General features: G+C 45.5%; 1 protein-coding gene across 18 annotated transcripts in view; it reads right to left on the bottom strand.

Annotated features, from left to right (window-relative positions):
• The window catches only part of IRAG1 (inositol 1,4,5-triphosphate receptor associated 1), a 166083-nt gene that overhangs the window by 121963 nt on the left and 22076 nt on the right, over nucleotides 1-22044 (bottom strand). For 4 of the 18 annotated variants that reach the window (XM_059067906.2, XM_059067907.2, XM_059067910.2 and 1 more), the window contains exon 1: nucleotides 491-809. In XM_059067906.2, the coding sequence (XP_058923889.1) occupies nucleotides 491-557 (67 nt within the window). In that variant the 5' untranslated portion in view covers nucleotides 558-809. Of the gene's footprint in view, nucleotides 1-417; nucleotides 811-15517; nucleotides 15659-22044 lie in introns of those variants that run through there. The other 14 variants (XM_067038619.1, XM_067038616.1, XM_067038614.1 and 11 more) reach the window with 9 other exon arrangements.

Here is a 22044-nt window from a genome sequence, read left to right as displayed (position 1 = left end):
TGGGCCAGCACGAGGTCCAAGGTGGACAGGGAGTGGGTGGCACAGGGTGGGAGTGGGGGGCAGAGAGAGCCATAAGTAAGCACAGAGCAGGGCTGGGGAAGTGGTAGCAGGCGGTGTGGGGAAAGCCCTGACCGGCTGGCTTATGTAATCTGGGGACCCCCTATTGCTCCAAAGGGGCCCACAGGAAACCTGGGGTTGCGGATCCCCAGTCAGAACCCACATTTTCACCCTAACCTGTGCATGCTTTCCAACAGCAAGCAAAAGGAGCACAATTTAGTTAAGTTAGGACGGGCAAGATTCACTTCTTATTTGAAAATTATGACAGCAACAATAAAAATACTCGGCTGAAATGCCATCCGACCAAGCCAACGCCCCTGGAAACTTAAAGTCAGGCGCCCCCATCCCAGCACCCTGTACCTTTAAGGAGGAGAAGTGTTCCCTTGCTCCCAGCTGAAGAGGCAGGTTATTCTTGGAGATAGCAACGACTTACCTAAAACTGAGTTATTCCCCTTTCCTCCTCCGGCCAGCCTCTCTTCACTCTGGGGAGCTTTTACCATTTAAGGTCAATGTTACATCTGGCTCCAGAGCTCAGAGCTGAGAAGCCTCTGGCTGCTGAGCCCCGCTGCCCGCCTCCTTGGAGAGGGGCTGGGACTTAGAGCCCAGAGCTCCTCAGGGACCCCTCTGGCCTGGCTCGGGGGGCTAACGGCAGGGAAGCTGGCCAGGCCACCCGGGGCTCAGCGCAGACTGGGCCTGAGAGGCAGCAGCTGGCCCTGGGCCCCTCCCACGGGCACCAGCACAGCGGAGGGCAGTGCCCACGGGCAGCTCATGCCGCTGGGCATGTCCCGGCCAGACGGGGACCAGGGAAACTCGGCAGATCTGTCTCCCAGCCTGGAGTCTCCAACAAGCATGTGAGCCTGGACAACACCCTGGCCCAGTGCCAGGGAAACTGGGAACATTTCCTGTCCCAGGGATTCGGAGGTAGAGGCTGCTCCCCACCTTAAGCCCTTGGGATTAACAGAGAGAAGGGCCTGGAAGATGAGCTAATCCCAGACCTGGCACCAGCCCCGGGGCTTCAATTCCTTCTCTTCCACTTGACAGTCCTGTGTTCTTAACCTCATGGAGACTCAGCAGTCTCCTCATCTCTAAAGTGGGAATCATGGTGATCACATGTGCCTAACTCCTAGGGTTGCAGGAGGATTCAATGAGATAATATTGAAGGGCTTAGCAGAGTGCCAGCACCTCAAACTTGCTGACCAACAGAAATTAGTTTCCTGCCTGGACGCAGGTGAGGAGGGGCTGCCTCTCTCCTGGAAGTCCACACCCTGCCCTGACTCACTCCTCATCACCTTGGGTGCAGTACACCCTCGAGAAAGATCATGGCGCTGCAGGCCCTGAACCAGTCACGTATGGGCTCCAGCCCTCTTCTGCAGTTAGAGGCAGCTCAGAGAAGTCCTGAGTGGGGTTGTTAGATAAATACAGGACACCCACTTAAATCTGAATTTCAGATAAACAACACTTATCTTTTAGTATAAGTATGTCCCAAATATTGCACAAGACATACTTATTTTTATTTATTTATTTTTGGCTGCGTTGGGTCTTCATTGCTGCATGTGGGCTTTCTCTAGTCGTGGCAAGCAGGGGCTACTCTTCATTGCAGGGCGCGGGCTTCTCATTCCGGTGGCTTCTCTTGTTATGGAGCACGGGCTCTAGGCGTGTGGGCTTCAGTAGTTGTGGCTCGCGGGCTCCAGAATGCAGGCTCAGTAGTTGTGGCACACGGTCTCAATTGCTCCGTGGCATGTGGGATCTTCCCGGACCAGGGCTTGAACCTGTGTCCCCCACATTGGCAGGTGGATTCCCAACCACTGCGCCACTAGGGAAGTCCATGAGACATACTTATATTAAAAAATATGATTTTTATTTTTGTAACATCTTTATTGGAGTATAATTGCTTTACAATGGTGTGTTAGTTTCTGCTTTATAGCAAAGTGAATCAGCTATACATATACATATATCTCCTCCCTCTTGCGTCTCCCTCCCGCCCTCCCCATCCCACCCCTCTAGGTGGACACAAAGCACTGAGCTGATCTCCCTGTGCTGTGCGGCTGCTTCCCACTAGCTATCTATTTTACATTTGGTAGTGTATATATGTCAATGTCACTCTCTAATTTTGTCCCAGCTTACCCTTCCCTCTCCCCGTGTCCTCAAGTCCATTCTCTACGTCTGCATCTTTATTCTTGTCCTGACCTAGTTTCTTCAGAACCTTTTTTTTTTTTCAGATTCCATATAATGTGTTAGCATATGGTATTTGTTTTTCCCTTTCTGACTTACTTCACTCTGTATAACAGTCTCTAGGTCTATCCACCTCACTACAAATAATTAAATTTCATTTCTTTTTATGGCTGAGTAATATGCCATTGTATATATGTGCCACATCTTCTTTATCCATTCATCTGTCGATGGACACTTAGGTTGCTTCCACGTCCTGGCTATTGTAAATAGAGCTGCAATGAACATTGTGGTACATGACTCTTCTTGAATTAATGGTTTTCTCAGGGTATATGTCCAGTAGTGGGATTGCTGGGTCATATGGTAGTTCTGTTTTTAGTTTCTTAAGGAACCTCCATACTGTTTTCCACAGTGGCTGTACCAACTTACATTCCCACCAACAGTGCAAGAGGGTTCCCTTTTCTCCACACCCTCTCCAGCACTTATTGTTTATAGATTTTTTGATGATGGCCATTCTGACCGTGTGAGGTGATACCTCATTGTGGTTTTGATTTGCATTTCTCTAATGATTAGTGATGTTGAGCATCCTTTCATGTGTTTGTTGGCAATCTGTATATCTAAAAGAAAATACGTTTTTTAATCTGAAATTCTAATTTAACTGCTCATCCTGTATTTTTATTTGCTAAATCTGGCAATTCTAGCCATGGGCCATCACTTGCCACTTCAGAAAGCATTCACCTGTATTGCTGAGACCTCTAGGCATTGGTGCTTCAAGGCTTGTGGCCTCAAGGCCTCCTGGTGACAGCTGCCTGGATTTACACAGTCCTTATCCCCAGCTCCTGGCCATGGGTCAGTCACCCCAGCCATGGCAGGCTTTCTCCGCCAAACCTGACCCACTGGACTTCCATCCCAGTCCCTTACATGGGCATCCAGTCCTGGATTGTCTCTCCTCCCTGCTTGTTATGAGAGAGATTCCTGATGAGACTGCAGTGCATGCCGTCTGTCACACCCAAAAATAACTGTATTTTTGCAGATGGAACCAGAGGCGACTCTCCTGGTTACTAGTCATGCTTTCTCTCAGGCGTCCACCCCTATACATCTGCTGGGAACAGGCCCCCCTGGTAAAGCCACATGGTGGTAACTACTAGAATTGCAGGTATAGGGAATAGAAGGAATTTACCAAACTCTTTAGTGCTGTGTCTCCAACTTCATTGTGCAATAGAACCCCCAAGTGTGAAGTTCTCTGGACCCCTCTTCCAAAAATTCTAATCCTGTGAATCTAAAGTGGAACCCAGGAATCTATATTTTAATTAAGGCCCTCAGGTGATTCTTATGTAGTTAGTCCAAAGACCTCACTTTAGGGAATGATGCTCCAAAAGTTGATTTTGTGAATCTAGGAGCAAATACTACAAAGACAACTAGAAACAGGTTGAAACGGAACTGAAGGGACTTCCCTGGTGGTGCAGTGGTTAAGAATCTGCCTGACAATGCAGGGGACACAGGTTCGATCCCTGGCCTGGGAAGATCCCACATGCCGCGGAGCAACTAAGCCCGTGCACCACAACTACTGAAGCCTGCATGCCTAGAGCCTGTGCTCCACAACAAGAGAAGCCACTGCAATGAGAAGCCTGCACACCACAAGGAAGAGTAGCCCCTGCTCGCCGCAACTGGAGAAAGCCTGTGTGCAGCAACGAAGACCCAACACAGCCAAAAAAACCCAATATTACAAAGAAATGGAACTGAAGGCTTCGTGTGCATGTGAGGGTGTGTGTGTGTGTGTGTGTGTGTGTGTGTGTGTGTGTGTCTCTGTGTGTGTTTCTATGTGTCTGTATGTGTGTATACAGACTGTATGTTGAGTACCTACTATATTCCAACCACTATATTAGATGCTCTACATAAAAGCATGTACCCTCATAAATGTCCTATTAAATAGAATTATTATACCATTCTTTTGGAAAGGAAACTGAGACTTGAAGAGGCGAAAATTCTCTGATGTTCCACAGCCAGTAGAGCTAAGAGGTGAACTTATGTGGTTTGGCCCTGAAGCTCTCTCCTCTGTACCATACTTCCTCCTCTTCAGCCAGGGCTTCTTAAATTGAGGTTTATGTATAGCCTTCACGGGTTTCTGAGCCAACTGAAATTGTATGCAAAACACTGTGTGGGGACTTCCCTGGTGGCACAGTGGTTAAGAATCCGCCTGCCAATGCAGGAGACACGAGTTCGATCCCTGGTCCAGGAAGATCCCGCATGCCGCGGAGCAACTAAGTCCGTGTGCCACAACTACTGAGCCTGCGCTCTAGAGCCTGCGCGCCACAACTACGGGAGCCTGCGCGCCTAGAGCCCGTGCTCCGCAGCAAGAGAACAATGAGAAGCCCGTGCACCGCAATGAACAGTAGCCCTGCTCGCCTCAACTAGAGAAAGCCCGCGCACAGCAACGAAGATCCAATGCAGCCAAAAAATTTTTTAAAAACCACACTGTGTGATTTCTGTTTTTCTTGGGTACAGGCCCATAGCTTTCACAAAGGGGTCACCAAATAACTTTTTAAATCATTGTATTAACACAAGCATTTCATAAACCACATGACTGATGGGCGTGTGAAATGGAGCACGCTCTATAGAAGACAATTTAGCATGATCAAAATTATAAGGCTCTTATCCTTTGACCCAATTCCACATCTAGGAATTTATTCTACAAACACACTCCCACACTTGGGAAATGACAAATGAACACAATTATTCATTGCAGCTTTGTCTATAAAAGCAAAAGGATTGGAAACAACATAAATGTCCACCAATTGGGGGCCATAAAACGTGATGGGTATAGCCACAACAAAGGATGAGAAAGCTCTTTGTGTAGTGACATGAAAAGCCCCCAAGATCACATGGTTAAGTGGAAAAAGTAAGATAACGGGACAGTATATATATATATATATATATATATATATATACATGCACACAAATATGCTCACATTCACACATACTCACAAGTACGTGTGTGTGTGTGTGTGTGTGCACACAATCTTGCTAAAATTAGCACAAGAAACATTAACATTAGTTGCCTATGGGGAAGGAATCTAAGTGGCTGGGGCAAAGAGTATCCACTGTATATCTTCTTTATACATTTAAAGTTTTGAATCATATGAATAAGTCATGTGTTTGCATTCAAAAATAGTAATGAAAAACAAGCATTGCTGGAAACAGGGATTTAATCAGTTCATCTTCCAGCACTGCTTCCCCCAAATGTCAGAGTATTGGCATGAGCCTGATTAAAGGTTATTTTTGTTTTTTTACTTTTTATTTTGGAATACTTACAGACACACAGGAAGTTGCAAGAATAGTACAAAGAGTCTCATGTACCTTCACCCAGCTTCCCCCAGTGGTGAGATTGTATATGGCTGTTGTTAGATACGAAAACTAGGAAGTGGGCATTGGTACGTTATTGTTAACTGGACTACAGACTTTATTCTAAAGCTTAGTTTAAAAATATAGCCTTCTCATAGCTCGTATATTCATTTAAAATGTTTATTGAGTGTGCCACACTAGGATTGGCTGATGGGATGTGGTAGGGACACTTCAGAGCCATCCCTGCCCTCATGGGGTGTAGACCAGTGGAGGTGACCCCTTACTTCAATGGAAACAGCGTTTGGAGGCCTGGGACCCAGCAGTGCACAAGAAGTGCTGACCACAGCTCTAAAAAAGGCACTGAGTCCCTTGCTGTCATGGAGCTTCACAGCTTGCCTGAAAGCTGACTTTTAATCCTTCAAAGGGCATGAGCAATTACTTGGGCTATATTTATCCTCGTTCCCGGAGCCACACAGGGATTTGGCCTCACTCTACCAAAATCTCCAGCTCATCACTCAATCCCATCATAGACAGTCGTGTGTCCTCAGCATCAAAGAGGTGGGCCAGCTGAGGCGCACTGGCGCCCAGCTGGGGGAAGCTCTCCCCACAGTCCCTCTGACTCAAGGCCAGCGAAAAAGTTTAAAAATCTCAGGCCAAAAGCACATCCTGGGGCTGAGGGAGACCAGGCCAGGAGAAGCAGCAGCTCACCAAGAACACTGCCAGCTCAGGGACTGGCTGTTAGGATAACCACACTGGCAGTGCTGGCCTCCTCACCCCTTTTATACTTAGGGACTCTGCGCGATACCCAGCACTTAGGAGGCCCCAGATGAGGAAGTGAACAGATGAATGGCCAAATCGGCAGGAATGGCATCCAGGTGTCAATGAAGGTGACCACGACACGGTGCCGGGCACTGTGTTGGCTACTTTACATATAAGGTCTAGTCAGTCCTCACCAAATCCACATGATGTAGGCCTTCTCATCCCCAAGTCCTAGATGAGGAATCTGGGACATGGAGAGGTCAAGTAGCCTGCGAGTGCCTCACGATCTGTGAACCCAGATCTTTGTGGCTCTAGAGTCCCTGGATGTCAAGTTCAAGAGTGCAGACTGGGAACATAAGGTGTCTCCTCTCCCTCCCAGGATCCCATTGAAATAATAGCAAAAGAAGCCTTAAAAAGGAACAAATCCTTATCCATAAAGGGGATGGGGAGGGGCATGAGTGCACATACTTCTGGAACAGGCAAGAGGATGGAGGAGGGCTGCCTAATGAAGCTGGGACCCTGGACAACGCCCAGAGAAGGGGGCTCAGCCACTCTGGTGCCCCTGAGAGACTCTGGACTTCAAAAGCCAGGTGTGACAAGGAGAGAAATGAGATGAAGAGTCAAGGGGGTGATTAAAATCTGGCCAGAAAATCTGGGCACACAAATTTTGGTTTATAAATACCATATGCCAGTAAAAGGATCCAGGGCTCCTTGGAGAAGTGGGTAATTCTAGGGCTGGGATGGGAAAGTTCAAGATGAGCCTGGAACATCTTACTGTGCCCAAAAGTAAGGAACTGCTTCAAGAATGATGGTGACATGTCAAAAGTACAGAGGATCACTTGAAGGGGCTCTCACTGGCGAAATCTGAGGTAATATGAGCATCAAAGTAACTAATGATAATAAAGGATTATAACCCATGAATAAAGTAAGAATTCACAAGTGGTCCCAGGGTGCGCTGGGGAGAGAAAAGATCTTGGCATCCTGACTGCATTAGGCCAGCGCTGGAGGGAACAACCACTGGAAAAATTGTCCTCCACTTTCTCCACTCTGCCTCCAGAGTATGACTTACCCATTTGCTTCAAGGACACGCACTGTGCACATACCCTGGGCCTGGGCCTCTGCTAGGCAGTGAGGTTGCAGAGGCAAGCAAAACGTGACTCCTGACCTCCAGGAGCTTATGGTATAAGAGTCAAGAAAGTAAGTAACATCTATGACTATAGGGTGTGTAAAAGACAGTTTGCAAAGGCTTGCAAACTGTCTGTCGGTATGCTTACAAAGGCGTTAGGGTAAAACTCTTCTATAAGGAAGAACGTGGTGAGTACCATGGATGGGCTGGACTGGGCTCATTGAACTTGAACTAAGGGCTGCAGGCATTCCAAGGAAGAAGGTGTGGGGGCATTAAGGAAGGTTCAATTCTAGAGCAGTGGGCATTTGAGGCAGTCATGCACCCACACAGGTCAAGGTTTCAAGATGTGGAGAGTGGGTCTGGGATGGTGTTCCTAGAGAAGTAAGTGGTGTGGGCCTAAGTGTGGCAGCGGAAAAGTGCTCAGGGCTGCCGTGGCAGGGTTTCTGTCATGGGGCTGGGCTGAGACGGTCAGACTACGTGGGAACCTTGAACCCTAGGCTTGAGTTTGGACTTAACTCCATGTGGGTTGGGAGCCCCAGGAGGTTTCTAAGCAGGACCAGTGCGTGATGAGAGCTAGGCTTTGGGAAGATTCTTCTAGGACAGGGGGACCAGTCAGGAGATTAGTGATAAATGTCCTTTGGAGCCAGATGGATTCCAAGGAACTGTGGGGAAATAAATTAATCTCTCCAGTGTCGTTTCCTCTTCTTCAAAATGAGTAACACTGAGGATTATCTTCAAAAGAACTGTTATGGCCCACAGGCTGGCCAATTAAAATAGGTACCAATGTCTGTCTTGCTGGAGTTGCTGGGTCCTAGAGGTCCCCTGCAGTTCCAGACACGAACTCTTCTCTTGCCAGATCATGGGGAGATACAGGGAATTCTGGGGGGGAGTCCAGGGCAACTGGGGTGGTGGGGGAGCAGTCAGGGGTCTCGAGGCAGGAGCTGTTTACCAACTGACAGGGAAGTATCTCAATATTTGAACAACACATGGCTATGGTGGGGTGGCTGGGGTAAACATTAATTAACCTGGGTGCTCCTGAAACACCCCATAAAGATGTGGCTCTCAAGAGAGAAGAAGATGTCTAGGATGACCAGGTTGAGCAAATGGATATATAATAGAGTCATTTATAGAGATGAGAAAGTGAACTAGGGGACAGGAGTAATAGACTCAAGAGTCCCATTTTGGACATGTTAAGTTTTAGATGACTATGAAACATCCCAGTGGAGATGACACATGGACAGCTGGACATGTGAAGCTCTGCACAGAAGTGGTAACAGCAGTGATGAGGACGGGCAGAAAGACATAGACTCAATAAATTTGTGACCTAACTGCATGTGGGGGGATGAAAGAAGAGGTCGGGTGACTCCAGAGTTTCGTCCCTGGACAGGTAGAGAAATGCTAATGCCAAAGGGCAGCCAGGAGCAGGCCCTCACTGGTTAAGAAAGATGAGTTCAGTGTGAGATGCTGGTGGGATGCCTGGATGCAGACAATCAAATGGAGATGCCCAAGTGGACATGCCCAGAAGATGGTTAGAAATACGGGATTGCAAGGATTGTTGCTTGAGAGAAGTCCAGAGGGGTGGCATAGATTTTAGAAATATGGATCTCTAGGAGACCTTTAAGTCAAAGGTGAAGATCGTGAACAAGCTACTGGACATTTGGGAGGGCCATGTCAATAAGTGGAATCAGAAGTCAATTTGCAGGGGTTAATTATGGGGTTTGGTGAGGTCTTGGATGTGATGGTAATGAGGCTCATTTCATCATGCACTCAGTAACTATGTGCTGACATGGGTGGATGGAAAAGGAAAGGAGGATGTGGGTAAGACTGGACTATGATACCAGGGTGATCTTAGATATCCCAAAAGGGGGTAGAGGACTGGGGAGGATTTCAGAGAAGGCGGTACTGCTCTTTGGAGAAGTCTGGATGAGTCTGTCTCCTCCTCTGGGCTCCCCTGGACCCTGTGCTCACACACATCTATCAGAGCAGAGCTTTCATGGCTTACATACCTGTACACGGGTGTAAATGGACAAAGTTGTTCATGGCTGCCGGTGGTCATTTGGGGATTATGGTGGCCCCAGACCCCACCAACACACTCAAAGAGCTGAGAGGAATCGGTATCTCAGCCTTACTCTTTCCCATTCATAGCCCATGGGAATGCTGGATCACACCAAAGAGAAACTCGATATTAGACATCTGTCACTTGTTGTTGGAACTTTTCTGCCTCCCCTACCTAATTTTGAGGTCCTCAAAGACAGGGGTCCTAGTGTAGGACTCTCTAAGTGGCAAAGAATAGAAACCCACTCTGGATGGCTCAAGTGTAAAGGGGGCTGCGCCAGTGATATCTGAATCCCACCAAAACCTAAGAAAGCATACCCAGGCCTCAAGGGAGCAGAAAGCTGTCGGGACCTGAGGCCCTACTCTGTCTGTCTGTCTTAATGTCTCTATCCTTCTGTCTCCCTCAGACCATGTAACCCCCTCTCTCTGCCTGTCTCTCTCTCCCTCTCACTCCCCTCTCTCCTCTCTCCTTCTCTCTGTGCATCGTCTCCCTCCTCCTTCTCTCTCTAGTCTTGCTTTTTCTGGACTTTTCCCTTGCTGTGGCTCACATGGCCTCTCAGCTCCATCTGTTTCCTTCTCGCAACCACCTGACAAGTGTCTTGTTTCAGATTTTCAGGAACATCTGACTGGCCTAGCTTGTCTGTTTAAGCCAAGTCTCCTACGTCATTAGCTACCTTTGGAGGAGGTATCTCTCTGGTCTAAGAGTCAGAGCTGGGGCCATGCGTTAAATACAGTGGCCCTTTTTAGAGCCAGATACTGGCGTCAACCAACCAGCAGCCTCTTTATTCAGGGGATTCTCATTTCCTATGGCCAGGACCTCTTTGAATTCAACCTACAATTGTGTTGGCTCTTTTAACAACCAAGTCATTCTTGGCTCATCGAAAACCCATTGTACACTGAATCACCCAGATCTTTGTTACAAAAATTGAGCTATCCCTACCTTGCCCTCCCCTAAACTATCCTGAGTAACTCTGCAGTCTCAGCGTGTTCTTCAAACACAGGATTTCTGTGCTGGTGCCATGATACAAAAGATTGTTTATCTCACCAAAGGAAGAGCCAAACTTTCTCAGATTATCCGTTCTGGCTTCACATAAGTATGGGTTTTGTGTTTTTTTATGAAAAAGGGAAAGAGATGTGAAGCATAAAAGAATTTTTGAGGTTTGCAAGTTGACATTGCACCATTAAATTAATTCTAACAAAAGCTCAATTTCACTAATCCTGAGAGGAACTTGATCTCCAGATTCACTGACTTACTGGTTGGGTGCCTGCACCACGAGGCCTCTTGCACAGCCCAGAGTTGGGTGTTTTTCCTTTTTAAAAGACTTTGAAGTTGCGAAGAGCATATATCACTTTCTAAGAGCAAACCCAAAAGAACTCTTGCAAGTAGTCTTGTTCAAGTGAAGGCTAACTGAATTAAATAGAACAGTACCCTTTCATAACAACAAAAGAAGAAGAAAGAGGAAGAGGAGAAGGAGGGGGAGGTTCATTTGTTCTTCCTCATCTCCCTGATAGGGAATGCTAGGCGGCTCCAGGGCTTGGTTGTCAGACCTAGATTCTTTTCTAACTGCACTCACTCCCAAGAGGATCTTATTCGAGCTCGTGATTTTAAATACTACCTATTTAAACTCTCTGAAGACTCTCAAATGCTCATGTCCAGTCTGGACCTCGCCCCCAACTCCAAAGTCATATATCCAACTGCCTGCTCAACACTCCTCTTGGGTGTCTCATAGTCAGCTCCAACTTAACCCATGCAACCTGCAGGACCTGCTTTGCCCTCAGCTTTCTCCATCTCCGTAAAATGCAAGTCTATCCTTCGAGCTGCTCAAACACAAAACATGACTCATTCATGATTCCCCTTCTTGCTCCCCACACACCCTACAGGGAATCGATCCGAAAATGCTGTTGGCTCTATCTTCAAAATATGTCCAGAATCTGTCCATTTCTTGCTACTTCTACCACTGCTACTCTGGTCTAGGCCTCCATGATTTCTTGCCATGTCATCAACGCAACTGCCTCCTAATTGTTCTTTTGCCCCCACAAAACAGGCAGAGTGTTTCTTCTCCATCATGAGTTATATCATGACTTACAAGACTTACTTTGTACCAGATACTATACACGGCAATTTATATCCATCGCTTATTCTCAAAATGTATTCCCCAAAAATGTTCTGTCTGCATTTTCCAGTTAAGGGAGTGAAATGAAATACCTTATCCAGAATCACACAGCCATTCTTTGAAAGAGCTGAACCTGAACACCTCAAGGCCCTGGCTCTTTCCTTCAATCCAGTTGCTGACAATGAATTTGATTTTCATCCCCAGGAAATCCCTTTCTCAAAGCTGCCTGATGAAGTCAGTGCAATCTAAAGTCAAGTTCATAAAAAGAGATTTAACAAAATCAGGTAGGTAAAAATGGAAGAAAAGCAGGAAGAACATTTCTGTAGGTCAATCTTCCTGACAGCAGTTTACCTGCCCAATTTATTCCGTTCAATCAGTAAATCTACCCAACTTATGGTGTGATATATCAGAAAGAGGTTTTTCAACCAGGTACCCTGGGGCCCTATGAGGATAATACCAACCAGGGCCATATTTACTCTCCTTCCCCTCCTTGGGATTCTGGGCCCTGTAGCATCATTTATTTATTTTTCACATCATTCTGGGTGCAATGTTCCTCAGGCTCTGTACCTCTTTTATTTCAACAATGACAAAAATTGCACAGACAAATATCTGAGCACACCCTCCAAACATGGAGAAATGTCTATGCTTCAGAATTCACAAATGCCCAATCCAATCCATTTGTTTTTGTAAGCTTGAACTTTCACATTTAAAATAAACCATGTACTAGACAAAAGAATTCACTTTGGATCTGAGCCTTCCTTTGTGAGCATCCTTCCTTCTTCTGGATTAAAAGCAAAAGACATCTGCGTGTTTTGGATTCTCCAAAAGCTAGTTTTGAGGGGTGCTAGGGACCACCCTCATTTTTCTTGGATGGGGATGCTGCTCAGTTTTTGTTTTTGTTTTTTTTCCTGAATGTTGAAAGCATTCTGGGAATGGAAAACTGTACGGCAGGACCCTGAGGGCAGGGCACCTCGGTGACGGGTTCCCTAAGAGCAGTAAGGGACTGAGTGGAGAAGTTACCCCCTGGAAGATGCATAGCTTTGGGCAGCAACCTTGGCTCTGCATGGAGTCTGTCTCCCATGACCCACAGGAATCTGCTTGTGCTTCAAATGTGGATATAGAGGGTGGGGTGGGGATTCTGATAGGCTAAAAATATCATGTGAGCCAGAAAGGCTCTGAGAAAAGGTATTGTCTGCTATTAAGCAAGACACATCTCAGAACTACGGGAGGTAAAGAAGGCGAGTGTGCCAAAGCACAGAACCAGACTTAATACCAGCTGGTGATCAAGCTGCAGAAACGCCAATTTGCTCAAAGAAAAACAGGATAGAATCTCAGGGACTACAGCCAAAGGGACCTGCGGGGAAGGGAGAGAGTGGGGATCCATAGGGTCAGTGGAAGAGAGCAGGAGGGAAGGGTTTTACTCTTCCAGAAGTCTGAAGGCCCACCACAGTCTTTAGGGAACATGACACACACTGCAGAGAATGTCCTTTGGCTAGAGTAGGGACTCAAGCCATAGCTTAAAATCCACATCTCAATATTCATTTATTCATTCATTCAATCAATAAACTTGTTTCTTTTCTACTTCCTGCTAATGAGTCTCCTTGTCTTTACTCTTGCCTTTGTCTAATCCAATCCAGTCCCCCCAGAGCAGCCAGAGACACACTTCTAAAATGCTATTTGGTTGCTTACACCCTCTAGCAGAGGGAGAACAGACACCAGTGACTGAAAGGACTCCACTCCCTGTATCAAGAGCTCCTCTCCCTGGGCTTCCCTGGTGGCGCAGTGGTTGAGAATCCGCCTGCCGATGCAGGAGACACGGGTTCGTGCCCTGGTCCGGGAAGATCCCACATGCCGCGGAGCAACTAAGCCCGTGAGCCATGGCCGCTAGGCCTGCGCGTCCGGAGCCTGTGCTCCGCAACGGGAGAGGCCACAACAGTGAGAGGCCCGCATACCGCAAAAAAAAAAAAAAAAAAAAAAAAAAAAAGAGCTCCTCTCCCTGAGTCCGGCTAAGTCTGCCCTCCTCCTTCCTGCTTAAAAGATCCACTGCTGACCTTGGACCCTGCACATACCTTCACTAGTTGTGTTAATATGAAGACCTGAGTGATCTCTCCTTTCATTTTGCATTAGAGTAATTCTTTGAACTCTCGGAGTTTAATCTTATTCTTTGGAGTTTTTAGAAGGAGAAAAAGGAGAATGGGGTAGGACAAATGATGCTGCCTCATTGTGACTCATTTATGTCTTCCCTCTGACCCCAGATCCTCTCAACAAGACCTCCATATAACATCTACATATAACAGAGGGACTGCTAATGTAAATTTCAAAAAAAAAAAAAACCCTATAGTTTTTGCTATGGTTAGAAGTGGGAATAGCAAACTACACTGGGGTAGATTGTACCTACTGTGGGGAAAAAATCAGCTGAGTGACCTCCCCTAACAAATATAAGGCACATAAGTACTCGTGCACAGGAAAGAGATGTAACAAACTCTTGTAGCCTGACAAAGACTACCTCTCCCAAACATCTGTGATATACCTACTGTGGTAAATCTGCATAGGAGACAAGGGCATTGAGCCCCTGACCCTTTCCTTTTGCAGGAACATTATTACAATCTCACTGACATATTGGGAGGGCACCAATTGGAATCTGTGAGCAGAAAGGGATACCAAGGGCCCCAGAGGGGAACACATCATGAGGGTGATCTAGCTCGTGATAAGAGCCTAAGTGGTCACGGAGGAGGGAGGTGGGGGGTTTGGTGGAGCATGTAGCTGAGGCTGCAGGTCCCTCTCAACCAAGCCATCCTGACGTGGTGGTGTGCTTTGGGTGTAATGCCTGAGTCAAATGTATGAACTAAAAGAGCTGTAACTTTAGAACCTAAATAAGAGACACTTCTGTGACCCAAGAGGTTAAATCAGTCAGCTAGAGAAGGTTACACTACAGTAACAAAAATCTCCAAAGTCTCAGTGGCTTACAACAACAGTAAAGGTTTATGTCTTAGTCATATCATATGCTGGCTATGGTTTGGCTGTAGCTCTGCTCCATAAACTCTTCATTCCAGGACTCAAAGTGAAGGAGCAACCCCACATTGCCATTTTTGTGGCAGAAGAAAAAGAGAGAGAGTGATGGCTCTTGAAGTTTCTGATTAGAAGCAGCACATTTTGGCCATCTCACTGGCCAAAACAAGTCATAGGGCCAAGCTGGACAGTAGTGGAGTGAGAAATACAATCCTTTCACAAGGAGGGTAGAGACAATCTACCACAGAGAATTCTAGACTAGTGAGGGCATTGTTATGGCAAAACTCCACAACTACTTGAGACATGTTTTCAACTATGACACCATATAATGGCAACAAAAACAGGGGCAGCAAAATCATCATTGGACCAGTGAGACTCTAGGGTCTTCTCTCTGCCCAGCATTTGGAAGCAGGACTGTCCCTTTGGACTGAGTAAGCCTCTGAGGTTATTAGAAAATTCAAGGGGAAAAAAAATACCTCCAGTGGAAGATACTGGACTTCCTGCTGAAAGACAGGCATGTGGGCGCTTAAAATTTTTAAGGAAGATGATTTTAATTGTACTCCAAGCTGGGAAGGCAGTTCATAACAATTATATGCAAAAAGAAGAAGTTGGCTTACGGTTGTAACAGTTAGCAGTCAATCAATAGTAACCATATGCCAGATAAGCTCTGTTAAGCTCTTCATATGAATTACTTTAATCCACACAAGAATTTTTAAGTAGGTAGTATTATTACCCCTATTTTACAGAAATTAAGATTTATAAAGGTGAAGTATCCTTTCCAAGTGTACAGAGTTAGCAGGTGTAGAGTTCTGATTCAAACCCAAACCTCTCTAACTCCAGAATTTTCTCCCTAAACCACATTTGATTACCTTCCTCTGATACTCACCTCTTCAGTCCCTTTTCCTCTTCTACTTTGACCCCATTTCTTGTTTTCTGTCTTTGCCTGTTTTCCTCTTGGACACTCCCTCAGCTATTGTAGCGCCAGGAGCCTCTCCAAAGAAAGATTCCCATTCTCTGTCTCCACATCCTGAAAGTCAAAATTTAACCTGCTCAGGTCCAGCCCTAAAGGTCAAGGTTGCTCTGCAGTGTCCTGGATTCCATACCCCTCCCTCATCTGCCAAGAATGGTCACCTCCCCTCCTCGAGTCCATCTCTGGCTGCAACTCTCTGCCACCATTCCCACACTGGGAGCGTCCAGCTCTGATAGAAAAGAGGCAAGAGGGCCAGAGCCCTAAAGCACACCCTGCAGCAAATGTACAGCAAGCTGAAGGCTAATTTGTCCTAATTCACAAGGAGAGGTTCCCATTTCTAGAAACAAACCTATCCAGCGAAGAACAACTCAGGAATTTTAAAACACTGAAAATATTCCAAGTGCCAGAGTCTTTCTGCGGCAGGCCCAGACCGTTCAAGGCCTTAAGCAGCCCCATACTTGGCATTTGGAGAGTCAGCAATTACCATTTCCTCCAAACAAATAGCATGCTAAAGTTTACCCTTAGAAGGGTGACCATATGCTTTGAAACAAAACTAGGAAAACACTCAGTGAAAGATTTCTTTTCTGATTTGTGAATGTATTTAAAAGAAAAGTCTCCTGATAACCTAAAAATCCTATTGCATTTTGTTTTGCATTCAATGAAATCCCTTGTAAAAATAAAAATACAATTCTATGAAATTGGAATTATATATCCTCCCCTAATTACTCTGTCAAGGCAGGCTTACATCTGGAAGTCTTCTCCTAAAGTAGTGTTTCTCAACATGTGATCACCTTCTGTGCATGCTTTAAATTGATGTTCCTGGATTGTACCCCAGATTGGAGGTGGTAGCACAGGGAAATCTGTCATTTCTAATAAGGTTTCTAAGAAATTCCCATTGAAATTTGAGAACCACTGCCTTAAATAATGAAAGCCCCCCTCCCCAAAAAAGACTAATGAGTTCATGTGAAACAGAAGTTTTGGAATCCCCCAAATGCCTATAACTTCTCTCAAAAACCAGTCCATGCCATTACTTGCAAAAGATTGCTGGTATGTGGCCAAGATGGTGGAGTAGGAAGAGCCTGAGCCCACCTCCTCCCAAAGGCACACCAAAATCACAACTACTTACAGAAGGGAACTCACACAACTCAACATCAAGCAAACAAACAACCCAATTAAAAAATGGGCAGAGGAGGAGAGAAGATGGCGGAAGAGAAAGACGCGGAGAACACCTTCCTCCCCACAGATACATCAGAAATACATCTACACGTGGAACTGCTCCTATAGAACACCCACTGAACGCTGGCAGAAGACCTCAGACCTTCCAAAAGGCAAGAAACTCCCCACGTACCTGGGTAGGGCAAAAGAAAAAAGAATAAACAGAGACAAAAGAATAGGGACGGGACCTGCACCAGTGGGAGGGAGCTGTGAAGGAGGAAAGGTTTCCACACACTAGGAGCCCCTTCACGGGCGGAGACTGCGGGTGGCGGAGGGGGGAGCTTCAGAGCCACGGAAGAGAGCGCAGTAACAGGGTGCGGAGGGCAAAGCGGAGAGGTTCCCGCAGAGGATCGGTGCCGACCGGCACTCACCAGCCTGAGAGGCTTGTCTGCTCGGCCGCCGGGGCGGGCGGGGGCTGGGAGCTGAGGCTCGGTCTTCAGTTGGAAGCCGGGAGAAGGCTGGGGTTGGCTGCGTGAACACGGCCTGAAGGGGTTAGTGCGCCACGGCTAGCAGGGAGGGAGTCCAGGAAAAGTTTGGAGCTGCCGAAGAGGCAAGAGACCTTTTCTTCCCTCTTTGCTTCCTGGGGCGTGAAGAGAGGGGATTAAGCGCGCCGCTTAAAGGAGCTCCAGAGGCGGGCGCGAGCCGCGGCTATCAGCGCGGACCCCAGAGACGGGCATGAGACGCTAAGGCTGCTGCTGCCGCCACCAAGAAGCCCGTGTGCGAGCACAGGTCACTCTCCACACCTCCCCTCCCGGGAGCCTGTGCAGCCCACCACTGCCAGGGTCCCGGGATCCAGGGACAACTTCCCCAGGAGAACGAACGGAGCGCCTCAGGCTGTTGCAACGTCACACTGGCGTCTGCCGCCGCAGGCTTGCCCCACACGCCGTATCCCTCCCTCCCCCCGGCCTGAGTGAGCCAGAGCCCCCGAATCAGCTGCTCCTTTAACCCTGTCCTGTCTGAGCGAAGAGCAGATGCCCTCGGGTGACCTAATGCAGAGGCGGGGCCAACTCCAAAGCTGAACCCCAGGAGCTGTGCGAACAAAGAGGAGAGGGGGAGGTCTCTCCCAGCAGCGTCAGAAGCAGCGGATTAAAGCTCCACAATCAACTTCAAGTGCCCTGCATCCGTGGAATACCTGAATAGACAGCAAATCATCCCAAGTTGAGGAGGTGGATTTTGGGAGTAAGATATTTTATTTTTTTCCACTTTTTCTCCTTTTGTGAGTGTGTATGTGTGTGCTTCTGTGTGAGATTTTGTCCGTATAGCTTTGCTTTCACCGTTTGTCCTAGGGTTCTGACCATCCCATTTTGGTTTCTTTTTTTTTACTTTAAAAAATTTTTCTTCTTAATAATTATTTTTTACTATAATAACTTTATTTTATCCTACTGTATTTTATCTTCTTTCTTTCTTTCTTCCCTTCTTTCTCCCTTCTTCCTTTCCTTTTTCCTCCCTTTCTTCCTTCCTTTCTTTCTTCCTTCCTTTCTTCCTCCCTTTCTTCCTTCCTTCCTTCCTTTCTTCTTTCCTTCCTTTCTTTCTTTCCTTTCTATTTTTTCTCCCTTTTATTCTGAGCCATGTGGATTAAAGGCTCTTGGTGCTCCAGCCAGGCGTCAGGGCTATGTCTCTGAGGTGGGAGAACCAACTTCAGGACACTGGTCCACAAGAGACCTCCCAGCTCCACGTAATATCAAACGGTGAAAATCTCCCAGAAATCTCCATCTCAACACCAAGACCCAGCTTCTCTCAACGACCAGCAAGCTACAGTGCTGGACACCCTATGGCCAACAACTAGCAAGACAGGACCACAGCCCCATCCATTAGCAGAGAGGCTGCCTAAAATCATAATAAGGCTACAGACACCCCAAAACACACCACCAGACGTGGACCTGCAGACCAGAAAGACAAGATCCAGCCTCATCCACCAGAACAAAGGCACTACTCCCCTCAACCAGGAAACCTACTCAACCCACTGAACCAACCTTAGCCACAGGGGACAGACACCAAAAACAACGGGAACTATGAACCTGCAGCCTACAAAAAGTACAGCCCAAACACAGTAAGATAAGCAAAATGAAAAGACAAAAAAACACACAGCAGATGAAGGAGCAAGGTAAAAACACACCAGACCTAACAAATGAAGAGGAAATAGGCAGTCTACCTGAAAAAGAATTCAGAATAATGATAGTAAAGATGATCAAAAATCTTGGAAATAGAATAGACAAAATGCAAGAAACATTTAACAAGGACCTAGAAGAACTAAAGAGGAAGCAAGCAATGATGAACAACACAATAAATGAAATTAAAAATACTCTAGATGGGATCAGTAGCAGAATAACTGAGGCAGAAGAATGGATAAGTGACCAGGAAGATAAAATAGTGGAAATAACTTCTGCAGAGCAGAATAAAGAAAAAAGAATGAAAAGAACTGAGGACAGTCTCAGAGACCTCTGGGACAACATTAAATGCACCAACATTCGAATTATAGGGGTCCCAGAAGAAGAAGAGAAAAAGAAAGGGACTGAGAAAATATTCAAATAGATTATAGTTGAAAACTTCCCTAATATGGGAAAGGAAATAGTTAATCAAGTCCAGGAAGCACAGAGACTCCCATACAGGATAAATCCAAGGAGAAACACACCAAGACACATATTAATCAAACTATCAAAAATTAAATACAAAGAAAACATATTAAAAGGAGCAAGGGGAAAATAACATACAAGGGAACCCCCATAAGGTTAACAGCTGATCTTTCAGCAGAAACTGCAAGCCAGAAGGGAGTAGCAGGACATATTTAAAGTGATGAAGGGGAAAAACCTACAACCAAGATTATTCTACCCAGCAAGGATCTCATTCAGATTTGATGGAGAAATTAAAACCTTTACAGACAAGCAAAAGCTGAGAGAGTTCAGCACCACCAAACCAGCTTTACAACAAAGGCTAAAGGAACTTCTCTAGGCAAGAAACACAAGAAAAGGAAAAGACCTACAAGAACAAACTCAAAACAATTAAGTAAATGGTAATAGGAACATACATATCAATAATTACCTTAAATGTAAATGGATTAAATGCTCCCACCAAAAGACACAGATTGCCTGAATGGATACAAAAACAAGACCCATATATATGCTGTCTACAAGAGACCCACTTCAGACCTACGGACACACAGAGACTGAAAGTGAGGGGATGGAAAAATATATTCCATGCAAATGGAAATCAAAAGAAAGCTGGAGTAGCAACTCTCATATCAGACAAAATAGACGTTAAAATAAAGACTATTACAAGAGACAAAGAAGGACACTACATAATGATCAAGGGATCGATCCATGAAGAAGATATAACAATTGTAAATATTTATGCACCCAACATAGGAGCACCTCAATAGATAAGGCAAATACTAACAGCCATAAAAGGGGAAATCGACAGTAACACAATCATAGTAGGGGACTTTAACACCCCACTTTCACCAATGGACAGATCATCCAAAATGAAAATAAATAAGGAAACACAAGTTTTAAATGATACATTAAACAAGATGAACTTAATTGATGTTTATAGGACATTCCATCCAAAAACAACAGAATACACATTTTTCTCAAGTGCTCATGGAACATTCTCCAGGATAGATCATATCTTGTGTCACAAATCTAGCCTTGGTAAATATAAGAAAGTTGAAATCGTATCAAGTATCTTTTCCGACCACAACGCTATGAGACTAGATATCAATTACAGGAAAAGATCTGTAAAAAATACAAACACATGGAGGCTAAACAATAAACTACTTAATAACGAAGTGATCACTGAAGACATCAAAGAAGAAATCAAAAAATACTTAGAAACAAATGACAATGGAGACACAACAACCCAAAACCTATGGGATGCAGCAAAAGCAGTTCTAAGAGGGAAGTTTATAGCAATACAATCCTACCTTAAGAAACAGGAATCATCTCGAATAAACAACGTAACTTTGCACCTAAAGCAATTAGAGAAAGAAGAACAAAAAACCCCTAAATTTAGCAGAAGGAAAGAAATCATAAAGATCAGATGAGAAATAAATGAAAAAGAAATGAAGGAAACGACAGCAAAGATCAATGAAACTAAAAGCTTGTTCTTTGAGAAGATAAACAAAATTGATAAACCATTAGCCAGACTCATCAAGAAAAAAAGGGAGAAGACTCAAATCAATAGAATTAGAGGGCTTCCCTGGTGGCGCAGTGGTTGAGAGTCCACCTGCCGATGCTGGGGACGCCAGTTCATGCCCTGGTCCAGGAGGATACCACATGCCACGGAGTGGCTGGGCCCGTGAGCCATGGCCGCTGAGCCTGCACATCTGGAGCCTGTGCTCCACAACGGAAGAGGCCAACAACAGTGAGAAGCCCGTGTACCGCAAAAAAAAAAAAAAAAAAAAAAAAAAAAAAAAAAAATAGAATTAGAAATGAAAAAGGAGAAGTAACAACGGACACTGCAGAAATACAAAAGATTATGAGAGATTACTACAAGTAACTGTATGCCAATAAAATGGACAACCTGGAAGAAATGGACAAATTCTTAGAAATGCACAACCTGCTGAGACTGAACCAGGAAGAAATAGAAAATATGAACAGACCAATCACAAGCACTGAAATTGAAACTGTGATTCAAAATCTTCCAACAAACAAAAGCCCAAGACCAGATGGCTCCACAGGCGAATTCTATCAAACATTTAGAGAAGAGCTAACACCTATCCTTCTCAAACTCTTCCAAAAGATAGCAGAGGGAGGAACACTCCCAAACTCATTCTATGAGGTCACCATCACACTGACACCAAAACCAGACAAAGACGTCATAAAGAAAGAAAACTACAGGCCAATATCACTGATGAACATAGATGCAAAAATCCTCAACAAAATACTAGCAAACAGAATCCAACAGCACATTAACAGGATCATACACCATGATCAAGTGGGGTTTATTCCAGGAATGCAAGGATTCTTCAATATACGCAAATCAATCAGTGTAATACACCATATTAACAAATTGAAGGAGAAAAACCATATGATCATCTCAATAGATGCAGAGAAAGCTTTTGAAAAAATTCAACACCCATTTATGATAAAAAACCCTTCAGAAAGTAGGCATAGAGGGAACTTTCCTCAACATAATAAAGGTCATATATGACAAACCCACAGCCAACATCGTCCTCAATGGTGAAAAACTGAAACCATTTCCACTAAGATCAGGAACAAGACAAGGTTGCC

The sequence above is a fragment of the Kogia breviceps genome, chromosome 7, assembly GCF_026419965.1.
Source record: "Kogia breviceps isolate mKogBre1 chromosome 7, mKogBre1 haplotype 1, whole genome shotgun sequence".
Taxonomy (NCBI): Eukaryota; Metazoa; Chordata; class Mammalia; order Artiodactyla; family Physeteridae; genus Kogia; species Kogia breviceps.
This window is presented reverse-complemented; position numbering and strand designations above follow the sequence as displayed.